This window comes from Aquarana catesbeiana, linkage group LG07, assembly GCF_042186555.1.
Source record: "Aquarana catesbeiana isolate 2022-GZ linkage group LG07, ASM4218655v1, whole genome shotgun sequence".
NCBI classification, from domain to species: domain Eukaryota; kingdom Metazoa; phylum Chordata; class Amphibia; order Anura; family Ranidae; genus Aquarana; species Aquarana catesbeiana.
The window spans coordinates 11,179,504-11,202,222 of NC_133330.1; the positions used below are offsets into that span (position 1 = coordinate 11,179,504).

General features: G+C 45.6%; 1 protein-coding gene across 1 annotated transcript in view; it reads left to right on the forward strand.

Annotated features, from left to right (window-relative positions):
• The window catches only part of DNAH1 (dynein axonemal heavy chain 1), a 110,229-nt gene that overhangs the window by 62,581 nt on the left and 24,929 nt on the right, over positions 1-22,719 (forward strand). Inside the window, exons 50-66 of the mRNA XM_073591584.1 lie at positions 1,867-2,075; positions 4,896-5,067; positions 6,204-6,395; positions 6,818-6,928; positions 7,054-7,239; positions 9,417-9,608; positions 10,833-11,000; positions 12,080-12,271; positions 12,424-12,555; positions 12,637-12,762; positions 15,062-15,181; positions 16,135-16,284; positions 16,378-16,538; positions 17,724-17,949; positions 18,032-18,227; positions 19,773-19,924; positions 21,522-21,718. Of these exons, the coding sequence (XP_073447685.1) occupies positions 1,867-2,075; positions 4,896-5,067; positions 6,204-6,395; positions 6,818-6,928; positions 7,054-7,239; positions 9,417-9,608; positions 10,833-11,000; positions 12,080-12,271; positions 12,424-12,555; positions 12,637-12,762; positions 15,062-15,181; positions 16,135-16,284; positions 16,378-16,538; positions 17,724-17,949; positions 18,032-18,227; positions 19,773-19,924; positions 21,522-21,718 (2,882 nt within the window). The remainder of the gene's footprint in view (positions 1-1,866; positions 2,076-4,895; positions 5,068-6,203; positions 6,396-6,817; positions 6,929-7,053; positions 7,240-9,416; positions 9,609-10,832; positions 11,001-12,079; positions 12,272-12,423; positions 12,556-12,636; positions 12,763-15,061; positions 15,182-16,134; positions 16,285-16,377; positions 16,539-17,723; positions 17,950-18,031; positions 18,228-19,772; positions 19,925-21,521; positions 21,719-22,719) is intronic.

The following is a 22,719-nucleotide window of genomic DNA, read 5'->3' on the forward strand; positions in this document are numbered from 1 at the left end:
TAAATCCTCCCCCTCTGTGTCACCGGGTGTGACGGTTGACTAACAGGCAGGATAGATGCTTGAGCAGTTTAAATCCTCAGACAGATGGTCAGAGCAGACAGTAACAGTCAGGAGATTAATGTTCAGACCAGATTCAAGCAAACCAATTCTAAACAGACTGGTACAAACAGGTAGGAAAACGTAGCAATAACAGGCAGTAGCAGAGGTAAGAGGTTGATAATCAGGATAAGCGCAGACAAGCTGCGTACAAACACGGTCCACAATTTTCACAGGAATAATCTCGATCAGGGGTCTCCAAACTTTTTAAACAAGGGGCCAGTTTACCATCATTGGTATCATTGGGAGAAATAGTGCCCCATTGTTGGTGTCAGTGGGAAAAATGGTACCCCATTGTTGCTATCAGTTGTTGAATAGTGTCAGTGGGAGAAATAGTGCCTGAAGGGCCAGATACAGGCAAGCAAAGGGCCACATCTGGCCCTTGGCCGCAGTTTGGAGACCACTGATCTAGAGCATAAACAGACATAAGTCAAACAGACTTGAATTCGGGACATCAGCATAAAGTTTAACCTGTTGATCAAGCACAAGCTGAATGTCCACCAGTCTCCTTAAGCACACATGATTTGGACAGGTGTACACTACAACATGACTTGAGCTGCAATGGCAAACAGGTGTTGCAGGCTCAATGCTGATTGTTAGAATGTGCTTACAGCATATATGTCATGGTCAAGGGACAGAGACCAGTAGCTATATCAATAGAGAGGCTCTCATTGACCAGCTGGATAAGTACACAAGAAAGTCACCCTGGTGGATTACACAGGCTCTGGTATTTACCAGAGCTCCTGATGGTGGAGATGGGTTTTGTTGCGTGTTAGTACCAGGTCACAGTCCTCAGGATAACCCCACAAGAGGTGAGCAAGGTGGGGTCTAGTAGCAGATATAGCCAGTTGGGATCAAATAAAAGCAAAGTCAGTAAACAAGCCAAAGGTCAGTAGCAAGTGGTTGCAGTTTGGGATCAACCGGAAACGTAGTCGAGGAACAAGCCAAAGGTTGGTAACGAGTGGTAGTGGAGATAAGGACAGCTGCAGGTATGCAAAGATGCGCGTTATCGGCTGGAGAGAGTGCAATAATCTGGCAAACAGGAAGTGCAGGGACATGGCTTAATTAGGAAGTTTATGGGAGCAGCAAAGAGTTCAGGGTTCACCAGAAACAAGAGACAAGGCAAGATTGTTCTAAGAAATCAGACAGGGAGCTGTCCAGCATCTCAAGTGACTCATCAAGAAAAGCTACTGCCGGACAATATAAGAGTTTACTATAGCCTAACCCATGTTGGACATAAGAGAACAGATGATGATTTCAACTATTTTTTTGAGTCGGCACAGAGTTTAAACCCATCCAAAAATGTTGTTGCTTGATTTTTACCCAAAGGGCCTGTGAAAAAGCCCTCTGTAACCTTCACTTACTTACATACCAGCTTATCAAATAGTTGTCTACTTTTTATATGTCCCAAATTGGTCAAGCTCTAGAAAATTTTTACTATTCACTGCTTTGGGATGATACATAAATGCTTTATTGGGCTTTTGGTTTGCCTTCTGGATCACCAGTGTTAGAAGAGATTCAGAATTACAGCAGACTGAACTGGATGTAGAGGTGTTCTGGGAGATCTGATGTTTTCCGGGACTTAACCAGGCCTTTTCCATGCTGGAAGTTCTGATCAGGGCTCCAGCTGAACCCCCCTCCCATGGGACATCCACAGAAGATGCCAAAACCACCAGCATCTCATAAATCTATGTTCAAAGTCTGTTCAGTAATAGCCATGGATCCTTGCACCATTTTCTTTCATAGTTGCTATACATTTCTATCTTATAGATTAAGAATGAATCATTCCTTGAGGACATCAACAATATCCTGAACTCCGGAGATGTTCCCAACCTGTACGGACCAGAGGAGCAAGATCAGATTGTCACTGTTATGAAGCCAGTTGTACAAGACATGGGGCAACAGCCAACAAAGGCCAACCTGATGGCGGCCTATACCCGCCGAGTCCAGGGAAACATCCATACCGTGCTGTGCATGAGGTACCATCCATAACGAATGACGAGTCTCCTTTCTGTATGACTATAAAAACCTTTAATCCAATTTTCTATAATACATCTTATATTTGTTTATACCATTTACATTTTATATTTTGGCCAATTGGGAAAAAACCTCTAATTTGTCCTCATACACTGTCCTAAGTGCTTTCTAAAACTATTGCAACATCAGGTCCCACGATGCATTGCTTTGGCAATAGTTAGAAGCTTTCATTAGTGACACTTTAAGACGGGATATATGTGAGTCTGAAGATCAAAGTGGCACACTAAGGTTTTAAGGGTCCAAAAGAAGTTTTTATTCCAAACATAAAATAGGTGCTACAGCCAAAGCGTTTCAAGGACCACACGTTTCCCTTCACCAGGGCTTTAAAATGTATGAAATCCGCTGGTAGGGGCTCAAAACTGTTAAATAGACTCTACTGTACAATGGGAGAACTCAGTAATGTTCAGCAACTGGTATAAACAATAATCCCTGAAACGTGCTGGCTGTAGCACCTATCATACGTTTGAAATAAAACCTTATTTTGGACTGCCGCATACACACGACCGGTTTTGCCGTTGGAATAAACTCTGAAGGTTTCTCCGACGGAACTCCGACGAAATTCTGCTCCAGTGGTCTTACATACACACGGTCACACCAAAGTCCGAGCGTCCAGAACGAGGTGATGTACAACACATAGGACGGGACTAGAAAAAGGAAGTTCAATAGCCAGTAGCCAATAGCTTCCGTCTTGTACTTGCTTCAGACCATGCATTGTTTTTGGTCCATCGGAACAGCATACAGATGAGCGGGTTTCCAGATAGGAATTGGTTCCTTTGGAAATATTTAGAACATGTTCCATTTCTAGGTCCGTCAGAATTTTCAAAAAAAAAAGTCCAATGAGGCCTACACACGATGAAAAGCTTCCGTCTGACTTTTTCTGTCGGACATTCCGCTCGTGTGTACGCGGCTTTAGACTTTAAATGCGGTGCTTCAATTTTCCAAATCCAGGGCTTTTTTTCAGCGGGAACGCAGGGGAACGCAGTTCCGGCACCTCCAGCACTGAATGTATGTAATAGCATGGGGTGTGCTGGAGGGTCTATTGATATTGGCTGCTGGGGGATCTATTGTCACTGGTGGGGATCTGATTTTGTATGAGGGTCTATTGTGGCTGATTGGGAATCTATTGTTGCTGGGAGGGGCCTTATGTTCCTGGAAGGGATCTACTGTTGAGGGAGAGGTCTATTTTTACTGGCTGCTGGAGGATCTATTGATGCTGGCTGCTGGGAGATCTGTTGTTGCTGCTGGGGGGATCTAATGTTGCTTGGGTGGATATTTTGTTACTGGCTGTGATATTTTGTTGTGGGTGGTTCCCTGTTGCTGCAAGGAATCTATTGTTGTTGGGATGGAGTCCATTGTTGCTGGGGGAGTCTATTGTTGTGTGGGGATCTATTGCTGGGATTTTATTCCTGGTTGCAGGGGATCTATTTTACTGCTTTTCTTTTTATCATTAACATGTTCCATACAAATGATTTAGCACCACAAAACGATACTTGGTTCTGCATCCTCTAAAAGGGGCATTACTGGTAGGTGGGTAGAGGGTGGAATCAAGGGACGGTGGTCAGAGGTGGGTAGGGGCAGAGACAAGGGGTGACTCAGATGGGGGAGTTCCTGCACCTATTCTCCAAGAAAAAAAGCCCTGTCCAAAACAAATTTTGGGGTTGCTGTGGCCATTTCGAGGTTCACAGGAGCTGCCCACACATCACAGAGTCTGTCAGGAATCGGCAGCAGGGGTGGCCAAATCTATGAAGCTACACTAAAAAACTGAGACCACACTATATATGCTTTAAGCAAGTTTATTAACAGTGAAACAAAACACATCCAACCAGAAAAAAGAAAACACAGCAAAAGTGAATATACAAGTGAAGCATAACCAACTGACAAAATACCTAAAAAACATCCTAAGTAACAGAAAGCCTAACAACTAACTATATACAATGTATACAAAATGGGGAACACAAAAAAAACAGAGCAATACCAGAGATGCAAGAAAGAGGGGAACCAGGATTGCAATCAGGAACAAGGGGAGCAGGTACAAGGCAGCAGGGTACAGGATATAGGTACAAGGCAGCAGGGTACAGGATATAGGTACAAGGCAGCAGGGTACAAGAAATTGGTACAAGGCAGGATCAGGAAATAAGGCTCAGGATGAATTGGCAATCAATACTCTGGCTAGCAGGCAAAACATTAACATGAGAGGCACAGGTAGAGGATGGACTAAATACCCTCCCAGCAGCCAGCATCAGGAGGCTGACTATTGGGATCTGCTGGCTGCTGGGAGACATCTGCTGGTGGATACTGGAACTACAATCCTTACCCAGGGGACCACAGTGCCACCAGCAGGTGATCCAGGTCCTGACATAGACACTCTAATAGGATACCACCAGTACAGTTTTGCCAAACACGCCAATAGCACAAAGTTATCATCTACCTAAGGTTTCCGCGCTATGAATCTACCATTGGAAACGTTAAGACAAGATGGCAATCTATTTCAAGGGAAAGAATTATTGTAACAAAGTTTAAAAACAACTGAAAAAAAATTGACAAAAATTGTTACGAAATTTAGGCAAAGCCCCAGCTGATGATGAGAAAACTTTTGCAGACAGAAGAAAAACTCTAAACCGTAAACCATATTTTGATGATCGTATATTATTTTTATGCTTCAACTGGGCATTGTTTCCTGAAATCTTACCCAAAGGTTACATTGCAGTTTAAGATTCTCTGCCCATTGAACCTCCAATTCTCATCCAATTTCGGGTTTGTAGTCCTATAGGTGAGGTGTTTCGGGCTCGTCTCCGGCAGTTCCCCTCCTTGGTGACCTGCTGTACCATTGATTGGTTTGATGAATGGCCAGCGGAAGCTTTACAATCTGTAGCGTCATCGTTCCTGATGGAGATCCCGGAGCTGGAGTCCAGAGATTCTGTTATCCAGGGCATGGTATGTTCTTTATTGGTTCTGGACGGCGGTCATGGCGTACTGATCCCAGTGTAAAGGAGGAGCTGTATGAGCTTGATCAGGGCTGGGAAAAGGGGTGGGCAGGTGGGGCGGCTGCCCTGAGTGCAATGGTTTATTGGAGGGATGGAGGTGCCCTGACCCTAACCTTATAGGAAGGGGGGGTGCAGTTTGGCATCTTTGCCCTGGGCGCTGGACACTGTGAGCTTCTCACAATGACAACTTACAAAGAAATGAAGGGTCCATAATTTTTTATCATAGGTCTATTTTATATGATAGAGACAGAATATCAACCAAAAATCCGGAAAAACACACAATACAAATGTTATAAATTGGATGGGTCTTCCAGCATGACAATGACCCAAAACATACCGCCAAGGCAACAAAGGAGTGGCTCAAGAAGAAGCACATTAAGGTCATGGAGTGGCTCCAGACCTTAATCCTGAAGATGGGTCATTGATGGGTCTTCCAGCATGACAATGACCCAAAACATACCGCCAAGACAACAAAGGAGTGGCTCAAGAAGAAGCACATTAAGGTCATGGAATGGCCTAGCCAGTCTCCAGATCTTTTTCCTGTAGAAAAATCATGGAAGGAGCTGAAACTTTGAGTTGCCAAGTGACAGCCAAGAAACCTTAAAGATTTGGAGAAGATCTATAAAGAAGAGTGGACCAAAATCCCTCATGAGATATGTGAAAACCTGGTCACCAACTACAAGAAACGTCTGACCTCTGTGATCACCAACAAGGGTTTCTCCACCAACTACTAAGTCATGTTTTGCTTGGGAATCAAATACTTATTTTACTCACTGAACTGCAACTCCATTTATAACATTTGTATCGTGTGTTTTTTCTGGATTTTTGGTTGATATTCTGTCTCTATCATATAAAATACACCTATGATAAAAATTATAGACCCTTCATTTCTTTGTAAGTGGGCAAACATACACAGGAGATGAAAATCAAATTGCCTTGATGGACAAGGATGTGCCATGTAGCAGAGCTGTGTAAATCACAGAACTGGATGGACAGCGATACAAAGCATGCTCTCCTATATGTATTTCATCATTTTATCGATTTGCCTGGAATTGAGTTTGAGAACGCTTGCTTGCCCCATTACAGATACAGATGTGTGTGGAGATGCACCAGTCAGTCGCTGTGAAGTCCAAACAATATTTAGCAGAACTTTCCCGACACAATTATATCACCCCGAAGAGTTACCTGGAGCTGCTGGGGATCTACTCCTCTCTGATCGGAAAAAAACTGATGGAGATCAAAACCGCCAAAGATCGGATGAAGAGCGGCCTGGACAAGGTGAGGGGACATTAGAGTGTAAGCTCCTCTGGTACAGAGACTAATGTGACTGGCTCAGTGTTCTCTGTACAGCGCTGCGGTATATGTCAGAGCCATATAAATGTATAATATTAATAATACTGTGTGACTGTGGGGGGGGGGACATTAGAGTGTAAGCTCCTCTGGTACAGAGACTGATGTGATTGGCTCAGTGTTCTCTGTACAGCGCTGCGGTATATGTCAGAGCCATATAAATGTATAATATTAATAATATTGTGTGACTGGGGGGGGGGGGGGCATTAGAGTGTAAGCTCCTCTGGTACAGAGACTGTTCTGACTGGCTCAGTGTTCTCTGTACAGCACTGTGGTATATGTCAGCGATTTACACAAATTTAATAAAATATACTGTGATAACATTTCATATTTGCTGTATTTTCTTTTAGCTGCTTCACACGACTGAGGATGTGGCTAAGATGCAGGAAGAATTGGAGATAATGCGCCCCCAACTGGAGGATGCAGCACAGGAGACTGTGATAACAATGCAAAAAATCGAGGTATCTGATGTCCACATTATATTTTACTTTGTTTCCGAGAATTTTTGTGTCTTCATTCCTAAAGTAATTTCTCTCTCCACCCTTCACTACTATGTGTCTGAAACGATTCGCCTTATCTCCACTAGAAAGATACGGTGGTGGCGGAGGCCACTCGAGCCTCAGTGCAGGCAGAGGAGGCCAAAGCCACGGAGAAGGCACGAAAAGCTCAGGAAATTGCAGATGATGCCCAAAAGGACCTGGATGAAGCCCTTCCTGCTCTGGACGCTGCTCTCGCTAGCCTGAAATCTCTTAATAAGAATGATGTCACAGAGGTGAGCAAATTAGGGAATTAGAAGGTGGACCATGAGTGGGGTTAGCAGGAGGAGGAGAACATTGAGAAAAATATATTTGCTTTGTTTGACTCAATATATTAGAAACCCAACCAGAATTATCTAGACACCAATCAGTCCAACTTTTGGCTAACAATGTCTGTTCTTATCAGTTTGCGGGATGAAGACGGCTGGTCCTCTTTGACCAGGAGGAGCCGGTTAGCATTCCTCTTGATGTAGTTAGCTGGGAATGGTGGGAGTGGTTGGAGGGTCTTTTCCTCCCGGGTTGATTCTGGCCTGTTGCACCAGGCTGCCCACCGGTAGAAAGGAAGGCTCTCCCTAATCTTCCTAAGTTCTAATTCCTTCCTGGTAGGAATGATGCTGCACTGGTTTGGCCAGGGTTTGGGCTGAGAGAAGCCCACTGTCTATGTGCCCCTGGAGTGACAGTCACGGGGTGCCAGAAATTTCACTCGGGGAAGCTCTTTATTATATTGGCTCCACAGTCACTGCACCATTGCGTGTGCTTTTCTCACCTGGCTTCAGGGACAGGCTTTTTGGCTAGGACTGGAGGATTTTTTTCATTCTGGACGAAAGGCCCACCATTGTCTAGCAATTTACACTTTTGAAGCATTTATCCACTTCCCCCTTCCTTTTCTCATTTGTTGTGTATCACTTGCACTTTTTTGTACAACACTTTGCTCACACCTGATTAGTAAGGTGTAGATCCTCGGAGTTGCCCTGAACGTCGGGGGGGGGGGGGGGCACCTGGCCTTTTGGTCAGGTTCTCCCCCTCCCATGGGGTTTCCCTTCCGGGGAGCCCCATCTAGTATTTGGGTTGGCTTCGGCAGGCCTCTCAAAGAAGGTGGTCCGCCTGATTTCGGCCGGGTGGACAACGAGTACCCCAGTCCCTGTTAGGAGCCTTGCACCCAGGGGACATCAGGGCCAGAGTCCTTTCTCTTCTGAGGAGGACCATGTTTACACCCTGGGTACTTTTTTTTGTGTGCTGAACCCAGTGTTAAGTTTTTTGTGAGTGAGATTCACTGCACCGCAGAGGTTCAAAAACCAGTCCAACATGCCATCCAGAACTCAAGTATATTACTATGTGCCAGATTCTTTCTTGATACCAAGGCCACTGTTAAGGCAGTATAGGCGGTCCTCCTGTACCAGGCCCGGGCCTGGGTCCCATCAGTTCAAAAGAGGAGGAGCTGGAGGGCTGGGTGTACTGTCTTATTGCTGACGCCAACCCTCTTGTGCCTCCCTGTGCAGCGCTGCCGGCTTCTACTCTTTCTTCCTCCGACAGCACTGCAGGGGGATCTGCTCTAGTATTTTAGACGCCCCCTGCTGTCTGGACCCCCCACCCCCCTGTGTGCCCCCTCCCTCCAAAGCGCTTCCAGCTTCCCTCCTCTCCAACCGGCAGCTACTGCAGGCACACAAGGAGATGTTTCAGGATAGAGTGGGGGAAGGGGCTGATAAATATGTACTTTACCGGCCCCTTCCTTTTCTGACTGAACACGGTGAGCGATTGGTTCCCATCACTTTTGTGTCCATTCATCACAGAAGCATAGTAAACTGTGTTTACTATGCTACAGTTTGTGAATAAACAGGAAGCCTCAGAGTGCTTCCTGTTCATTCATCTGCGCAGCTGAGGCTGCAGAGAAAGGGACTAATGAATCTGTGTTCTCAGTCCTTTTCTCGGTCACAAATGCAGTGGCAGCTTGTGCTGTATATTTGGGGGGGGGGGGCATTAAACAAGACACCTGCCACCACCCCCCGGTCGTTCGGTTGCCATACATTGTGGTACACTGAATTATGTGTGATGGAGCTGTGTTACCTTAATGTGTTGGGGAGCTTTTCAAACAGAATTATGTTAATGCACCTAAAAGTCATGGATGGGCCCTAAAGCCATGATTAAGGCCTGATGGCCGAAACGCGTTGACTTTCTTTTTGACTGTTGTTTACATGCAATAATAAAACAATGTTTTAGCTGACTTCCATGGCACCAGCCTTTCTCCTTTTTTGAATTGATGGCCCCTAAGTTTGTTTTTCCTCCATACATATCAGTATGAATGTAAGTAAATCACATGATAAAAGTATCTTGAATGCATTTCAGACACGTAGAATAACCCTTCCAATGAAAATCTTTCTTGCCCCATGTATATCTGTATATCTTCCATCATTAGGTGAGAGCCCTGCAGCGCCCCCCGTTGGGTGTGAAGCTTGTCATTGAAGCCGTCTGTATAATGAAAGGAATCAAACCGAAGAAAGTGGCCGGGGAGAAGCCGGGAACTAGAATTGATGACTATTGGGAGCCGGGGAGAGGACTTCTGCAGGACCCGGGCAAGTTTCTGGAGGGACTTTTCAAGTTTGATAAGGTGCGTGATGTTCTGTTTTAACCACTTTAAGACCAGGCCTATTTCTGACATTTGTTGCTTAGAAAATTAAAGTCAGTAATCTTTGCTAGAAAATTACTTAGAACCCCCAAACGTTTTATATATATATATATATTTATTTTAGCAGAGGCCCTAGAGAATAAACTGGCAATCGTTGCAATATTTTATGTCACACAGTGTTTGCGCAGTGGTCTTTCCAACTACTCGTGGAATGGCGACTAACTACGGTACTGAAAAATCTCCATAGGCGACAGCTTAAAAAAATTGAACGGTTACCAGTTTAGAGTTACAGATCTAGTGCTAGAATTATTGCTCTCGCTCTAAGGATCGCGGTGATACCTCACATGTGTGGTTTGAACACTGTTTACTATTGCGGGCGTGACTTACGTATGCGTTTGCTTTGGCGCGCAAGCACAGAGGGATATTTCTTATTTATTTTTTTACACTGCCCTTTTAAAAAAAAAAATCTGATCTCTTTTATTGCTGTCACAAGGGATGTAAACGTCCCTTGTGACAGTAATAGGCAGTGACAGGTCCTCTTTATGGAGGGATCAGGGGTCTAAAAGACCCCAAATCTCTCCATTGCACTTGAAAGTATTCAAAACGCCAAGATTTTTTTACACTACTTTGGATTTACAATACTTTGTACTTTTTAAAACTGGCGCCATTGGTTGCCGGAAGTGACGTAGTGATGTTGCTCCCGGGTCACTACATCGGAGACCCGATCAAAGGCGATTCCAGCTTTGTTCGGGTCTCCGGCCAGCCAGTGGACAATAGTCAGCTTACTTACAATAGTAAGCTGATGCAGTTCAATACAATGTGCAATCAGTGGCGTCACTATGGGGGTGTATGTGCGGGGTACCATAAAGTAGGAAGTGATATCTGACCACCATGGTGTCACTCCTATCCATGACAGGCACAGAGATCATCACGCCGACACCAACCACTTAATTTACCAGAGCCGGTTTGGGGTGCGCACCGTGACTGTGCGCTGTCGGCCCCTGCAGGGCACTGTGGCTGGCTAGACAGGAGAAAGTTTGCAAGGGGGGGTGGGGTGTAACACCATGTTTTACCGCAACAGGTGACACCAACCCTAGTGATGCCACTGCAGGCAATGGAGGAACCATGATCTTAATTGTTCAGCATGTGTCAGACAGGAAGTGAGAATTGTCAATGGATGGCATGATCTTCTCTCTCTGCTGTCAGGACAATATTCCCGATGCCGTAATCAAAGCCATCCAGCCGCACATCGACAACGAGGAGTTCCAGCCGGCCGCCATCGCCCGCGTCTCCAAGGCGTGCACTTCCATCTGCCAGTGGGTGCGGGCCATGCACAAATACCACTTTGTGGCACGAGGCGTGGAACCGAAACGAGTAAGTACTGAAGATACAACATGATGGCATATTATTATTGATTCCACCCTTGGGGGCTTATTCATAAAGGTTGGTGAGATAAAAACCGTGACTCCCACTTTACCCCACCCCAGCACCCTTAAGTGTCCACCTTCCCCCACCTCAGCACCCTTAACATTCCACCTTGCCCCAACCCGCAGTACCCTTAAGACCCCAGCTTACTCCAACCCAGCACCCTTAAGACCCCACTATACTCCACCCCAGCACACTTAAAACCCCACCTTGCCCCACCCCAGTACCCTTAAGACCACCAATAAACCTTACCCATTGACCCAATGCATTTTGCTGAAAGGTCTAATTTCACAGATTCCCCAAAGAAGGGGGCTCAGATGTTCCCGATTTCACCCTTGGGGCTTATTCATAAAGGTTGGTGAGATAAAAACAGTGACCCCCACCTTACCCCACCCCATTACCCTTAAGACCTCACCTTAATCCAACCTCATTACCCTGAAGACCCCACCTTACCCCACTCTAGTACCCTTAAGACCCCACTTTATCCCACCTTACCCCACCCCAGCACCCTTAAGACCCCACCTTACCCCAATCTCAGTACCCTTAAGACCCCACCCTTCCCCACCCAAGTACCCTTAAGACCCCACCTTACCCCACCCCAGTACCCTTAAGACCTCACCTTACCCCACCCCAATACCCTTAAGACCTCACCTTACCCCACCCCAGAACCCTAAAGACCCCATCCTACCTCACCCTAGCACCCTTAAGACACCATCATACCCCAACCCAGCACCCTGAAGACCCCATCATTCCCCTCCCCAGCACCCTTAAGACCCCATCCTACCCAACCCCAGCACCCTTAAGACCACTAGTAAACCTTCCCCATTCACCCAATGCATTTTGCCAAATTATCTAATTTCACAGATTTCCCAAAGAAGGGGGCACAGATGTTCCTGATTTCACCAAAATGTTACTAAAGAGCTCCTTAGATGACTTCTCCTTGGTCAATGGACTGGTTGATGGTCTTCCTGGTATCAGAACATTGCATTATATGGCTGCCTCAGCAGATTTTGTTGTATTTTCTGCAGCAAGCACTACAAGAAGCTCAGGAGGATTTGGCGGAGACGCAGAAGATTCTGGACGAGGCAAAAGCCCGTCTGAGCGAAGTAGAAGAGGGAATCGCAACCCTGCAAGCCAAATACCGTGACTGCGTGTCCAAGAAAGAAGAGCTGGAGCAGAAGTGTGATCAGTGCGAACAAAGGCTGAGCCGCGCCGACAAGGTGAACAGAGACAAATCTCAAACCTTCACCCCATCCTTGGTTTCCATATTCACTTGATTATCCACATCTTTTGTTGTATAACCCCCATTCCATCTATTACCACCTCCCCCCCAACCAACATACTTATCACTCACTATTACTCTGTGCCCCAGCTGATCACCGGACTCTCTGACGAGAAGCAGCGCTGGCAGGACACAGTGCTGAACCTGGAGAACCTCCTAGTTAACGTCACTGGAGACCTCCTGCTCTGTGCTGGCTTCTTGGCCTATCTTGGCCCTTTCACGGTAAGGGAGTGTTACAAATACATTGTATTCGATTGCTTTAGTGGAGCAGATATTGATTATATGGCTCCTGGTTCTTTATAGGGCCAATATCGAACGGCTCTGTTTGAACAGTGGACTAAGAAGCTGAGGGAACTGAAGGTACCTTGCACCCAGGAGCCTTCCCTATTAGGGACTCTGGGAGACCCTGTGAAGATCCGTTCCTGGCAGGTAAGTTATTGGAGAGATTAAATGATGATATTGAGCAGATATTATTCATATTATTTGTAGCCATGCCCCTGTAGGAGTTGCTGAAAGTAGTGGTTCACCTGTCACCCTGCCCAGCCAGACATCCATTCCTCAGTCACTCAGAGACATAGACCAGTCCATTGCTTTGTTTTTTTTTTTTTATTTTGAGGGTATTTAACTTGGATATGAATTTGGGAATTATGGGATGCCCAGAAAATTCAGTGCAAATTTGCTTAGGACTTCTGTATACACTTTAGTATATACACCCTGCTCTTCTCTCCAGCACAACACTTGCTGCACACCGTTGCTCCTCCAGCATTTCACTTGCGGTAGACTGTCACTGCTCCAGATTAGCTAGCACTGCATGGGTAGGTCTGACTTTGTGGGCAGGGACCTCGGGCCCCTGTGGTGTAGAAATAGTTCAGGTGCTAGCTATCCTCTATTCAACTACCACTCCCAGATAGCTCTCTGCAGGCCCTGCCAGCCAGCCTGGCTGCATGGTCCCCTTTCCACTGCCCTTCTCACAGTCCTCTCCTCCGGTTCTGCACCCATCTCTCAAACTGCAATCTCCCAGTTCTCTCAAGCGTGCCTCCCCAGCCCTCCCGGCTGTGAACAGATGTCCTCCCTGGAGACTCTTAGAAGTGTCCTCTCCGGCTGCTCTCTACTTGCTCTCTCATGTGCCTCTCCTTCCAGGACCTCGTCACTCCTCCTGGATGCACCCGAGCCCCGGCCCAGGATCACCCCCCCCCCCCCCCCAGACTGGGGAGCTCCCCATGGGCCCCGACAGCCTCCACGCCTCTCTCAGCTCTTGGACCCGACAACTCCCCTCCCCCTGTGCTGACCCCGTGTATTTTAAGGAGGCCTGCCCCCTGCCAATCCAAGTTGGGGATTGGTCACGGCTCCTCAAGATACCCCAGGCAGTCCCACCTCTCCTCCTCTCTTGCAAGAAAGGTCTAGAAGGAAGAAGGAGGTGACAGTGAAATGACGCTGCCTGTGAGTCACCAGTTGCTACTCTGAGTCACTCCCAGCCCAGAATGAAAACAAACAGGCCTAGCAACCAGCTAGACCTGCCTAAATGTTCCTACTCTGCCAGAAAATCCTCACTCTAGCACCTACCTAACTGCTATATATTTATTAACCAGTTCTGCAGTTCACAGCACTGTCTGTGTGTGTGGTGAATAGGTCTTCTGAGGAGCTCCAGCCAATCTAGGCCTTCCTTACTGAGCACTTCAGCATTGTATCTGCATAAAAAGTTACACAGCAACATAGTCATTCAGTTTGACACAAAAGACCTAAAAGTCCCTTGAGTTCAACCAAAAAACAAAAATAAATAAAATAAAAACACCTTGCTCCTTTCATAATCCATAGATGAATTGAATTCCTCCAACTAACACCAATGATGGGGCACTATTCCTCCCACTGACAAACCTCCTCCCAATGACACCTACGATAGGGCTTAATTCCTCCCAATGACACTATTCAAGGGGCACAACTCCTCCCTGTGACACCAAACATGGGGTGCAAGTCCTCCTAATGATACCAATGATGGGGTACAAGTCCTGCCACTGACACCAACAAAGGGGTACAATTCTACCCAATGACACTAACAAAAGGATACACCTTCTCCCAATGACACAAATGATGGGGTTAATTCCTTCCAATGACATCAATGAAGGGGCACAACTCCCCCCAGTGACACCAACAATGGGGTGCAATTCCCCTAATGCTACCAATGATGGGGTGCAAGTCCTCCCACTGACACCAACAAAGGGGTACAATTCCTCACAATGACACTAACAAAGGGACACTCCTTCCCCCAATGACACCAATGATGGAGCACGATTTCTCCGAACGACACCAACGAAGGGGCTTTTTTTACTCCCACTAACACCAGGACACTTTCTACTCCCACTGGCCACAGTCCAACCCCCAAAAGTCTGAAGAACAGTAAACTGGCTCTTTGTTTAAAAAGTATTGAGACCCCTGATGTAATTCATCAGTCATGATTTTAACCTAATTTTGCAACTCAACGTGTTTGAAATTTGAGCTTGACTCCCTTCCGGATCTTACTGTTGTCAAATAGAAATGCATCAGCGGTCAAATTATTTTTATGATATCTGAAGGTGTGTATGACCAGTAATAAATTCAGGCAATGTACCATTTGTAGGAAAATGATGTGTGAACTCTATGTATAACAATAAAGATGGTTCTGTGGTGTTGAGAGGATAAGATAGTTCCACCTTGTGTCTTTACACATCATACTAATCCTGTTCTTTCTTAGATCGCAGGTCTTCCGAATGACACACTGTCAGTGGAGAACGGTGTGATATCCCAGTATTCACAGCGCTGGTCTCATTTCATCGACCCTCAAGGACAGGCCAACCGCTGGATCAAAAACCTGGTGAGCAGATGAAAACATCTGATGTTCAGAGCAATGTGAAGGCAGTTCATGAGCCACCAAAGGACTGAAACTTTGCCATCTGGTTCTCCATTTTGATTCTACATTTCTGTTTTATTTACACTGTTGAAGTGTAAACCACAAAACTGGCTAGACAAAATTACAAATTCTTTGGCGGGTATAACGACTCACAACTGTTCCAAGTTGTTTTACTAATAATGTCTGTATGTCCAGAGGAACAGAGAGTGTGGTCTCCTCTGGTGTGATCTCCTCTGGTCCTTTTGGGAGAACCTCAGATGTTGGGTCATAGAGATCCTCACATCCAATGTTGTAGCGTTTGAGTGTTGTGAGAGAGAGATGAGGAAAATGAACAATTTTTGCTGATAAATCTGGTCAGTTCAGTGAAATTTGACCATTTTGGATAAATGCACTGGTGTCATGGTGGATGGGGATAATAAAGCGTTTTTGGTGGTTTTCAAATGTACAGTGGATTTTCAATAGATCCTCAGAGTTAGGGAAGCTTCTTTCAACTTTTCTTTTCTTTTCTTTTTTTTTTACATTTTTAACAATTTTTAATTTTTTTTTACCTGGTACTATCATATCTAAGAAACGTATTTTATTCTAGAAGTACATCAAATCTACCTAGAAAGAAATTCAGTGGCAGCTATCACTGGTTTGACTTTATTTATCAATGAAACCATGTAATCTCCATGTTAGTGCTAGTATGGAAACCACAGGTCAGAAAACAAGTCAAAGTGAGCAAAACAAATATCAGCACATGATGAAATTTGAGGCAAATTTTGACAAAATTTCAGAAAATTGGTTGCAAATCAATGTAAGAGACATCACTCTGCTTAGTTCTAGTTTTGAATGCGCGGTATATACATGTGGTTATGCCGTTCTGATAAAGTTTATATGGTATAGCTTTAACACTTTGCCATCTTTGTCTCTTCCAGGAGAAAGATAACGGCCTGGATGTGGTAAAGCTCAGTGACCGCGACTTCTTGCGCAGTTTAGAAAACGCAATTCGTTTTGGAAAGCCATTTATGCTGGAAAATGTTGGGGAAGAGCTGGACCCAGCACTGGAGCCCATATTGCTCAAACAGGTATGAGAAAAACGTGTTCTGTTCAGGGTGGTGCATTCTCCAGAACTTCTCTCTCTTCCACTGATTCTTGCGTGTCTCCTTACCATGCTACAGACTTACAAGCAGCAGGGGAGCACCGTCCTACGTCTGGGTGATGCCGTCATTCCGTATCACGATGACTTCAGGATGTATATCACCACCAAACTGCCGAATCCCCATTATCCACCCGAGATCTGCACCAAAGTTACCCTCATCAACTTCACACTATCCCCCAGGTAAGAGAGTATTAACTGATCACAGCAAACATTTCCTCTCCTACTAATGTTGTCAGCTCAGCCTGAGTTCTCCTGTGCTGGACTAAGTGTTTGCTGAGGCCCCCAGTCCAAAATGTAAAAAAAGGTTAATGTTACTTATCAATGGGAAATCTGAGTCAGGGACAATACACGCAACCACCTGGATGAAATTAACTTCACATCTGACGTTGCCCTATCAAATCAGGGCATGCCCTTCACATGGCCACCATCACATCAGAGGTTCTTCCATCACATTGGAGATCCAACATCATATCAGAGCTCCCCCCAATATATCAGAGTTATCCCTTCACATCAGAGGCCCCCAATCACATTATAGCCCCCCATCACATCAGATTTAACCCTCCCTTATACATCAATGGCCCCCTATACCTGGGCCACCCCAGTCATGAAGGGCCCCTATCATAGAGCCCCCAAATCATGCACTCCCATTTTCACATCAGCAACCCTACTTTTGGCTCCAGCAGCATTGTAGAGGTCGGGAGGTGGACTTTCATCTTATCCCAGCCACCATTACCATAGCAACAAATGACAGTGTGCAATCTGGCCCTACAGCATCATTGGTTGTTATAGTGTTGGAGGCCGGCCAGCAACTCATGATATTGATCTAGAGCAAACTATGATGACAGCACACTGGGGAAACCCAGACAGCACCTCAGTGTGCCATGGCACCCTAGTTTAAAAACACTGGGCTATAGAATTCCTCCTATATCCCCTCCCCCATTTCTGTTCCTCTCCACATTGAATACATTAATTGTCTTTACCAGAAAAACAGTCCTGCTGCCTTGACTTCCAAGATCCTGTCCAGACACTGTGCATAGGGATTGGGAGATGTTTAATGGGGAAGGAAAGTGCTATGGGTTCCACTGAGAAACTTTCTTTTACATAAGCATTATTGACAGCCACACTAATGTACAGCTTTGACATTCAATGAGAGTGATTTTAATAGTCACATATGGAGTAGATCCATAGAAAATACAAATGTATATAAAACATTATCTGGTTTTATGAATGCAAAGGAGACATCGAGAAAGTTTTCATGTTTTAGGCTGAGTGAATTTCTGACTTGCCATGGGTAATCACATACAGATTAGCAGTCATCCTGTATGTCTGACATCTCTTGATCCCCTCCTGTTATTTCTCCTCAAGTGGTCTGGAGGATCAGCTCCTTGGACAGGTAGTGGCGGAGGAGCGACCTGACTTAGAAGAAGCGAAGAACCAGCTAATCTTGTCCAACGCAAAAATGCGCCAAGAGCTGAAGGAGATTGAGGATCAGATCCTGACCCGTCTCAGCTCCTCTCAAGGTAATCCTGTGGATGATGTGGACCTTATCAAAGTATTGGAGGCCTCCAAGGTGAAAGCGGCTGAGATCAAGGTGAGCTGTAGACTGACAATTCTTTACTTTGGCTTCTGACCTGTTCTGGGGCCAGCTGTGACCTAACGTTCCCTTTCTACAGGCAAAAGTGCAAGTGGCTGAGCAGACAGAGAAGGACATAGACAGCACACGGCACCAGTATGTCCCAGTGGCCGTCAGGACTCAGATCTTGTTCTTTTGTGTCTCGGATTTGTCCAACGTGGATCCGATGTACCAGTATTCACTGGAGTGGTTCCTTGGCATCTTTACTGCCGCAATCGCCAATTCCGAGAGAGCAGGTAGAGCAAAAGTTTTACAACATGCCTAATTATGTCACACCTGACCATCCAATTCATTCTGGCTCTGCAAATTTCTATGTGGTAATCTCTCCAGTTTCTATTATACAATCCACATGAATTTTCTTTATCTGTTGAAAACCCCTGATGAAATGGCCTCCTATTGACAATACATGGGGGAACCCTCATGAACCTTCTTTCCTTTGCAACTGGTCCTGGGTCAGCAAGCAGTGAAAAAGCACAGTTATACTCAATAATTAGGGCCAGACTCCAGGTAGACTCAATCCTCCGGTTCACACCACTTGCTCCACTTTCTTTCTTTTTTCGCCAGAAAAACAGTAGTTTAAATCCCAAAACACGCAGGTCATAGAGAAAGCAGAACTCTCATAGTGTAGTAAACAGCAAGTCCAACCTATGTGTGTGAATTATTGTCAGTATTACATTCTATATCCCTGTATGTTGTGGTCGGTCAGGTGCTTATCTAATAGTTTTTTGAAACTATCAATGCCGACCACTGCCTATGGAAGGGAAATCCACATCCTTGCCGCTCTTACAGTAAAGAACCCTCTACGTAGTTTAAGGTTAAAAAAAACACAGGGAACCTAGCATATTAATACATTGTTGTTTCAAACTAACAAGATGGCTGCAGTCCGTTCTGGTACGTAATGACGTCACACAGCGTGGCTCCACCCAATGCATTTCATCATCATAAGACGTCATCAGGGGCGTCTTCTACATTTTTACTGCCTGTGAAGGTCCTCAGGTCATAGTATAGATAGTTGTAGTACTTAGCCACATTTACCGGGACTTGTTCTGTAGTATCGAAGACGTTTCATAGCTTCTCCAAGCAGCTTCTTCAACAGGATATGTGTTGGTGGAGCGCTGGACCTCAGGACAGGTAAATCTTTGTATAAAGATCCAACTTTTAGAGGAAACTGTGTGAGATTGGAGGGCAGAATGTAGGACAGGAGGCTGGAGGCTCTGCAACAAGCTAGGGGGCACTGTGGGTGACTGGAGGGCACAATGTGGGACAGGAGGCTGGAGGCTCTACAACAAGCTAGGGGGTACTGTGGGAGTTTGGAGGGCACAATGTAAGACATGAGGCTGGAGGCTCTGCAACAAGCTAGGGGGCACTGTGGGAGGCTGGAGGGCACAATGTGGGACAGGAGGCTGGAGGCTCTACAACAAGCTAGGGGATACTGTGGGAGACTGATGGACACTGTAAGGACTGAGAGATTTTAGGGGGCCTGGGGGCACTGTGAGAGGTTGAGGGCCACTGAGGGCCACTATGGGAGCAGGGTGGCAATGTGAGAGGTTAGGTGATCTGCAGCTGGCTGGAGGCCTGGGAGGAGGGAGGCTGAGAGCTACTGTTCTAAGCAATATAGTAAAAACGTGAACCTGCACAGCCCTGAATTGCCTTTTTCTAATGCTGGGAACCTCTGCAATTACTTGAAGAGTGCTAAGCTCTCATTATTGTATATCATAAAACGGGGATTGTATGAAAGGATGTGCGGTGCTCTAACCTTGTCCTGTGATTGGCTGTTTCAGAAACGGTGGAGAAGCGTATCGAGAACATAAACACGTATTTCACCTTCAGCCTGTACAGCAATGTGTGTCGCAGTCTGTTTGAGAAGCACAAACTCATGTTCTCTTTCCTGCTGTGTGTGCGAATCCTCATGGACAAGGGGCTCATTCACATGGTGAGATGCCATATTCCTGTTCCACCTTTATCCACTGTCTATTTACATTAGGAGCAGATCGAAGGAAACTTCCAATTTGTATGGTATTGGTTCTCCTTAGAAAACTCCACTCCCTTGGTCTTTGAAACTTATTTTTTTTTTATTGTTTTCCTTCTGTCTCAGTGCTCCTTCATTATCACCTACAACTCTCTTTTCTACTCTCTTCTTCATCTTTCTCCTATTCTCTATCTGCACCTCCTCCCTTGGTCAGTTGATAAGTTCTCATGGCTTCCAATACCATCTCTGTGTTGATGACACCAACATCTGTCTCTTCACTCCTCTCACCTCACCACTTCAGTACCAAAGCCACACCACGTCATATAACTAAATGTTTCTAAAAACAAGCTTATAAAACACCTCTTCCATTGTCTCTGATGTCTCTCTCCATCAAGATCTATAATGTTCTATTAGTTCCTCCAGTCACACCAGGGTGTAATCCTGCACTTTGACCTCTGCTTTCGACACTGAATCCAATCGCTGTCCAAATCTTTCCGCCTTCACCTCCAGAGCATTTTCAAAATATGACCCTTCTTAACCGAGGTCACAACCAAGCTAGTAATTCATTGCCTTCTTGCCTTGACTACCACCCGTCTCTGCCAATCCTTCCATTGGCCTCCGCTCAGAGTCCTCCACCCCTCTCTGCCAATCCTTCCATTGGCCTCCGCTCAGAGTCCTCCACCCCTCTCTGCCAATCCTTCTATTGGCCTCTGGTTAGTGTCCACGACCCATCTCTGCCAGTCCTTCCATTGGCATTTGCTTAGTGTGCACCACCTCTTTCTGCCAATCCCTCCATTGGCACCCAGTATCACCTCTCCACTCCTCCCAAGACCTCCTGCTCCTTACCTCACTCATTACCTCTACGCCATCTCTCTCTGCCAATCCCTCCACTGGCCTTCGTTCAGTGTCCTCCACCCCTCTCCAACAATCCCTCCGTTGGCCTATGCTCAGTGTCCCCCCCGACCTCTGCCCAGTGTGCTCAACCCCTTTATACCACTCCTTCTACTGGCCTCCACTCAATGTCCACTATGCCTCTCTGCCAATCCCTCCACTCCGCTTTCAATCCGCTAACAAAAAAATACAAAGCCACCTACAACTCTTCTCTAAGCTATAGTATATCACCAGTCTCATCTCAAAGTATCACCCAAACTGTCCTCTCCACTCCTCCTAAGACATCCTGCTCTCTAATCAACTCCGCCCACGCTTGTATCCGGGACTTTTCCAGAGCCTCTCCCATCCTATGGAATTCCCTACCTCAATCTGTCCAGCTATCTCCTACTCTGTCCACCTTTAGGCGATCCCTAAAAACCCTTCTTCTCTTCGGAGAAGCCTATCCCTCCTCCACCCAACAACTGAACTTGTATCTCATCCATCAACTCATCCTCCACAGTTTTTACCTTTCGTGTATCACTTACCCCTTCCTTTTAGATAGTAAGCTCTTATGATCAGGACCCTACTAACTCTCTTGTATTAAATTGAATTGCATTGTAATCTGTACTGTCTCCTTTTGTAATGTAACTTGCTTAATTCTTTACTTCACTGACCCCGTTATGCTCTGCAGGATGAATGGCGTTTCTTGCTCTCGGGGGGTACAGCGCCCACTCTGGCTAACAATCCATGTTCGGAGTGGCTGACCGAGCGAGCCTGGAGGGACATCCAAGCCCTGAATTCACTAAGCAACTTCTGCAAGATCAAAGAGCAAATCACCCAATACAGTGAGGCGTACAGGAAGATCATCGACAGCCCTGAGCCACACCGGTGAGTCCTAGGAGGGGGAGGAGTTATACAAATATCAAAATACCTCGATGGGAGGATGTCAGGCTGAAGGAGTGGAAGTTCTTATGGAAAGAGTAGGAGGTTCCCAGGCTTTACTATTCTGCTTAGCATCAGTAAGGACATATTTCACCTTCAACCTGTACAGCAATGGAGATGAGAAGGCAACATGATGCTGGATGTCCTCAGGCCAGGAAATGAGGCGGGGCTCCATCTGACTTGCTGCAGCTTCTAATGCACTTTGTGAAAAGTTCTCGGTGTGCAACGAAATGTGAGGAAGCTGCTACAACTGTGCAAGACTGAAGGGAAGGCCGGAGAGAGGATTTACTGTAAATGGTGCCATTTACAGCAAGAAAGAGACTAAGGCCTCAGTCACACCTAAGCGTTTTGGAGTTGGAATCAATTATTCTTTATGGAGATGGTTCACATCTCCACTGCACGTCGCACAAAGCTAAACACCTGAAGCTCAAAAAAGTTCTCAAGCTGTTTTTTTTCTGCTCAAATGCAAAAATTGAGTAAAAAAAAATAACATTCATAAATTACATAAATAAAAACACATACAGTATCTCACAAAAGTGAGTACACCCCTCAGTCACATTTTCGTAAATATTTTCTTCTATCTTTTCATGTGACAACACTGAAGAAATGACACTTTGCTACAATGTAAAGTAGTGAGTGTACAGCTTGTATAACAGTGTAAATTTGCTGTCCCCTCAAAATAACTCAACACACAGCCATTAATGTCTAAACCACTGCCAACAAAAGTGAGTACACCCCTAAGTGAAAATGTCCAAATTGGGCCCAAAGCGTCAATATTTTGTGTGGCCACCATTATTTTCCAGCCCTGCCTCTTGGGAATGGAGTTGACCAGAGCTTCACAGGTTGCCACTGGAGTCCTCTATATATATGTATATATATATATATATATATATATACATATATATACATACATATACATACAGCTGTGCTCATAAAATTACATACAC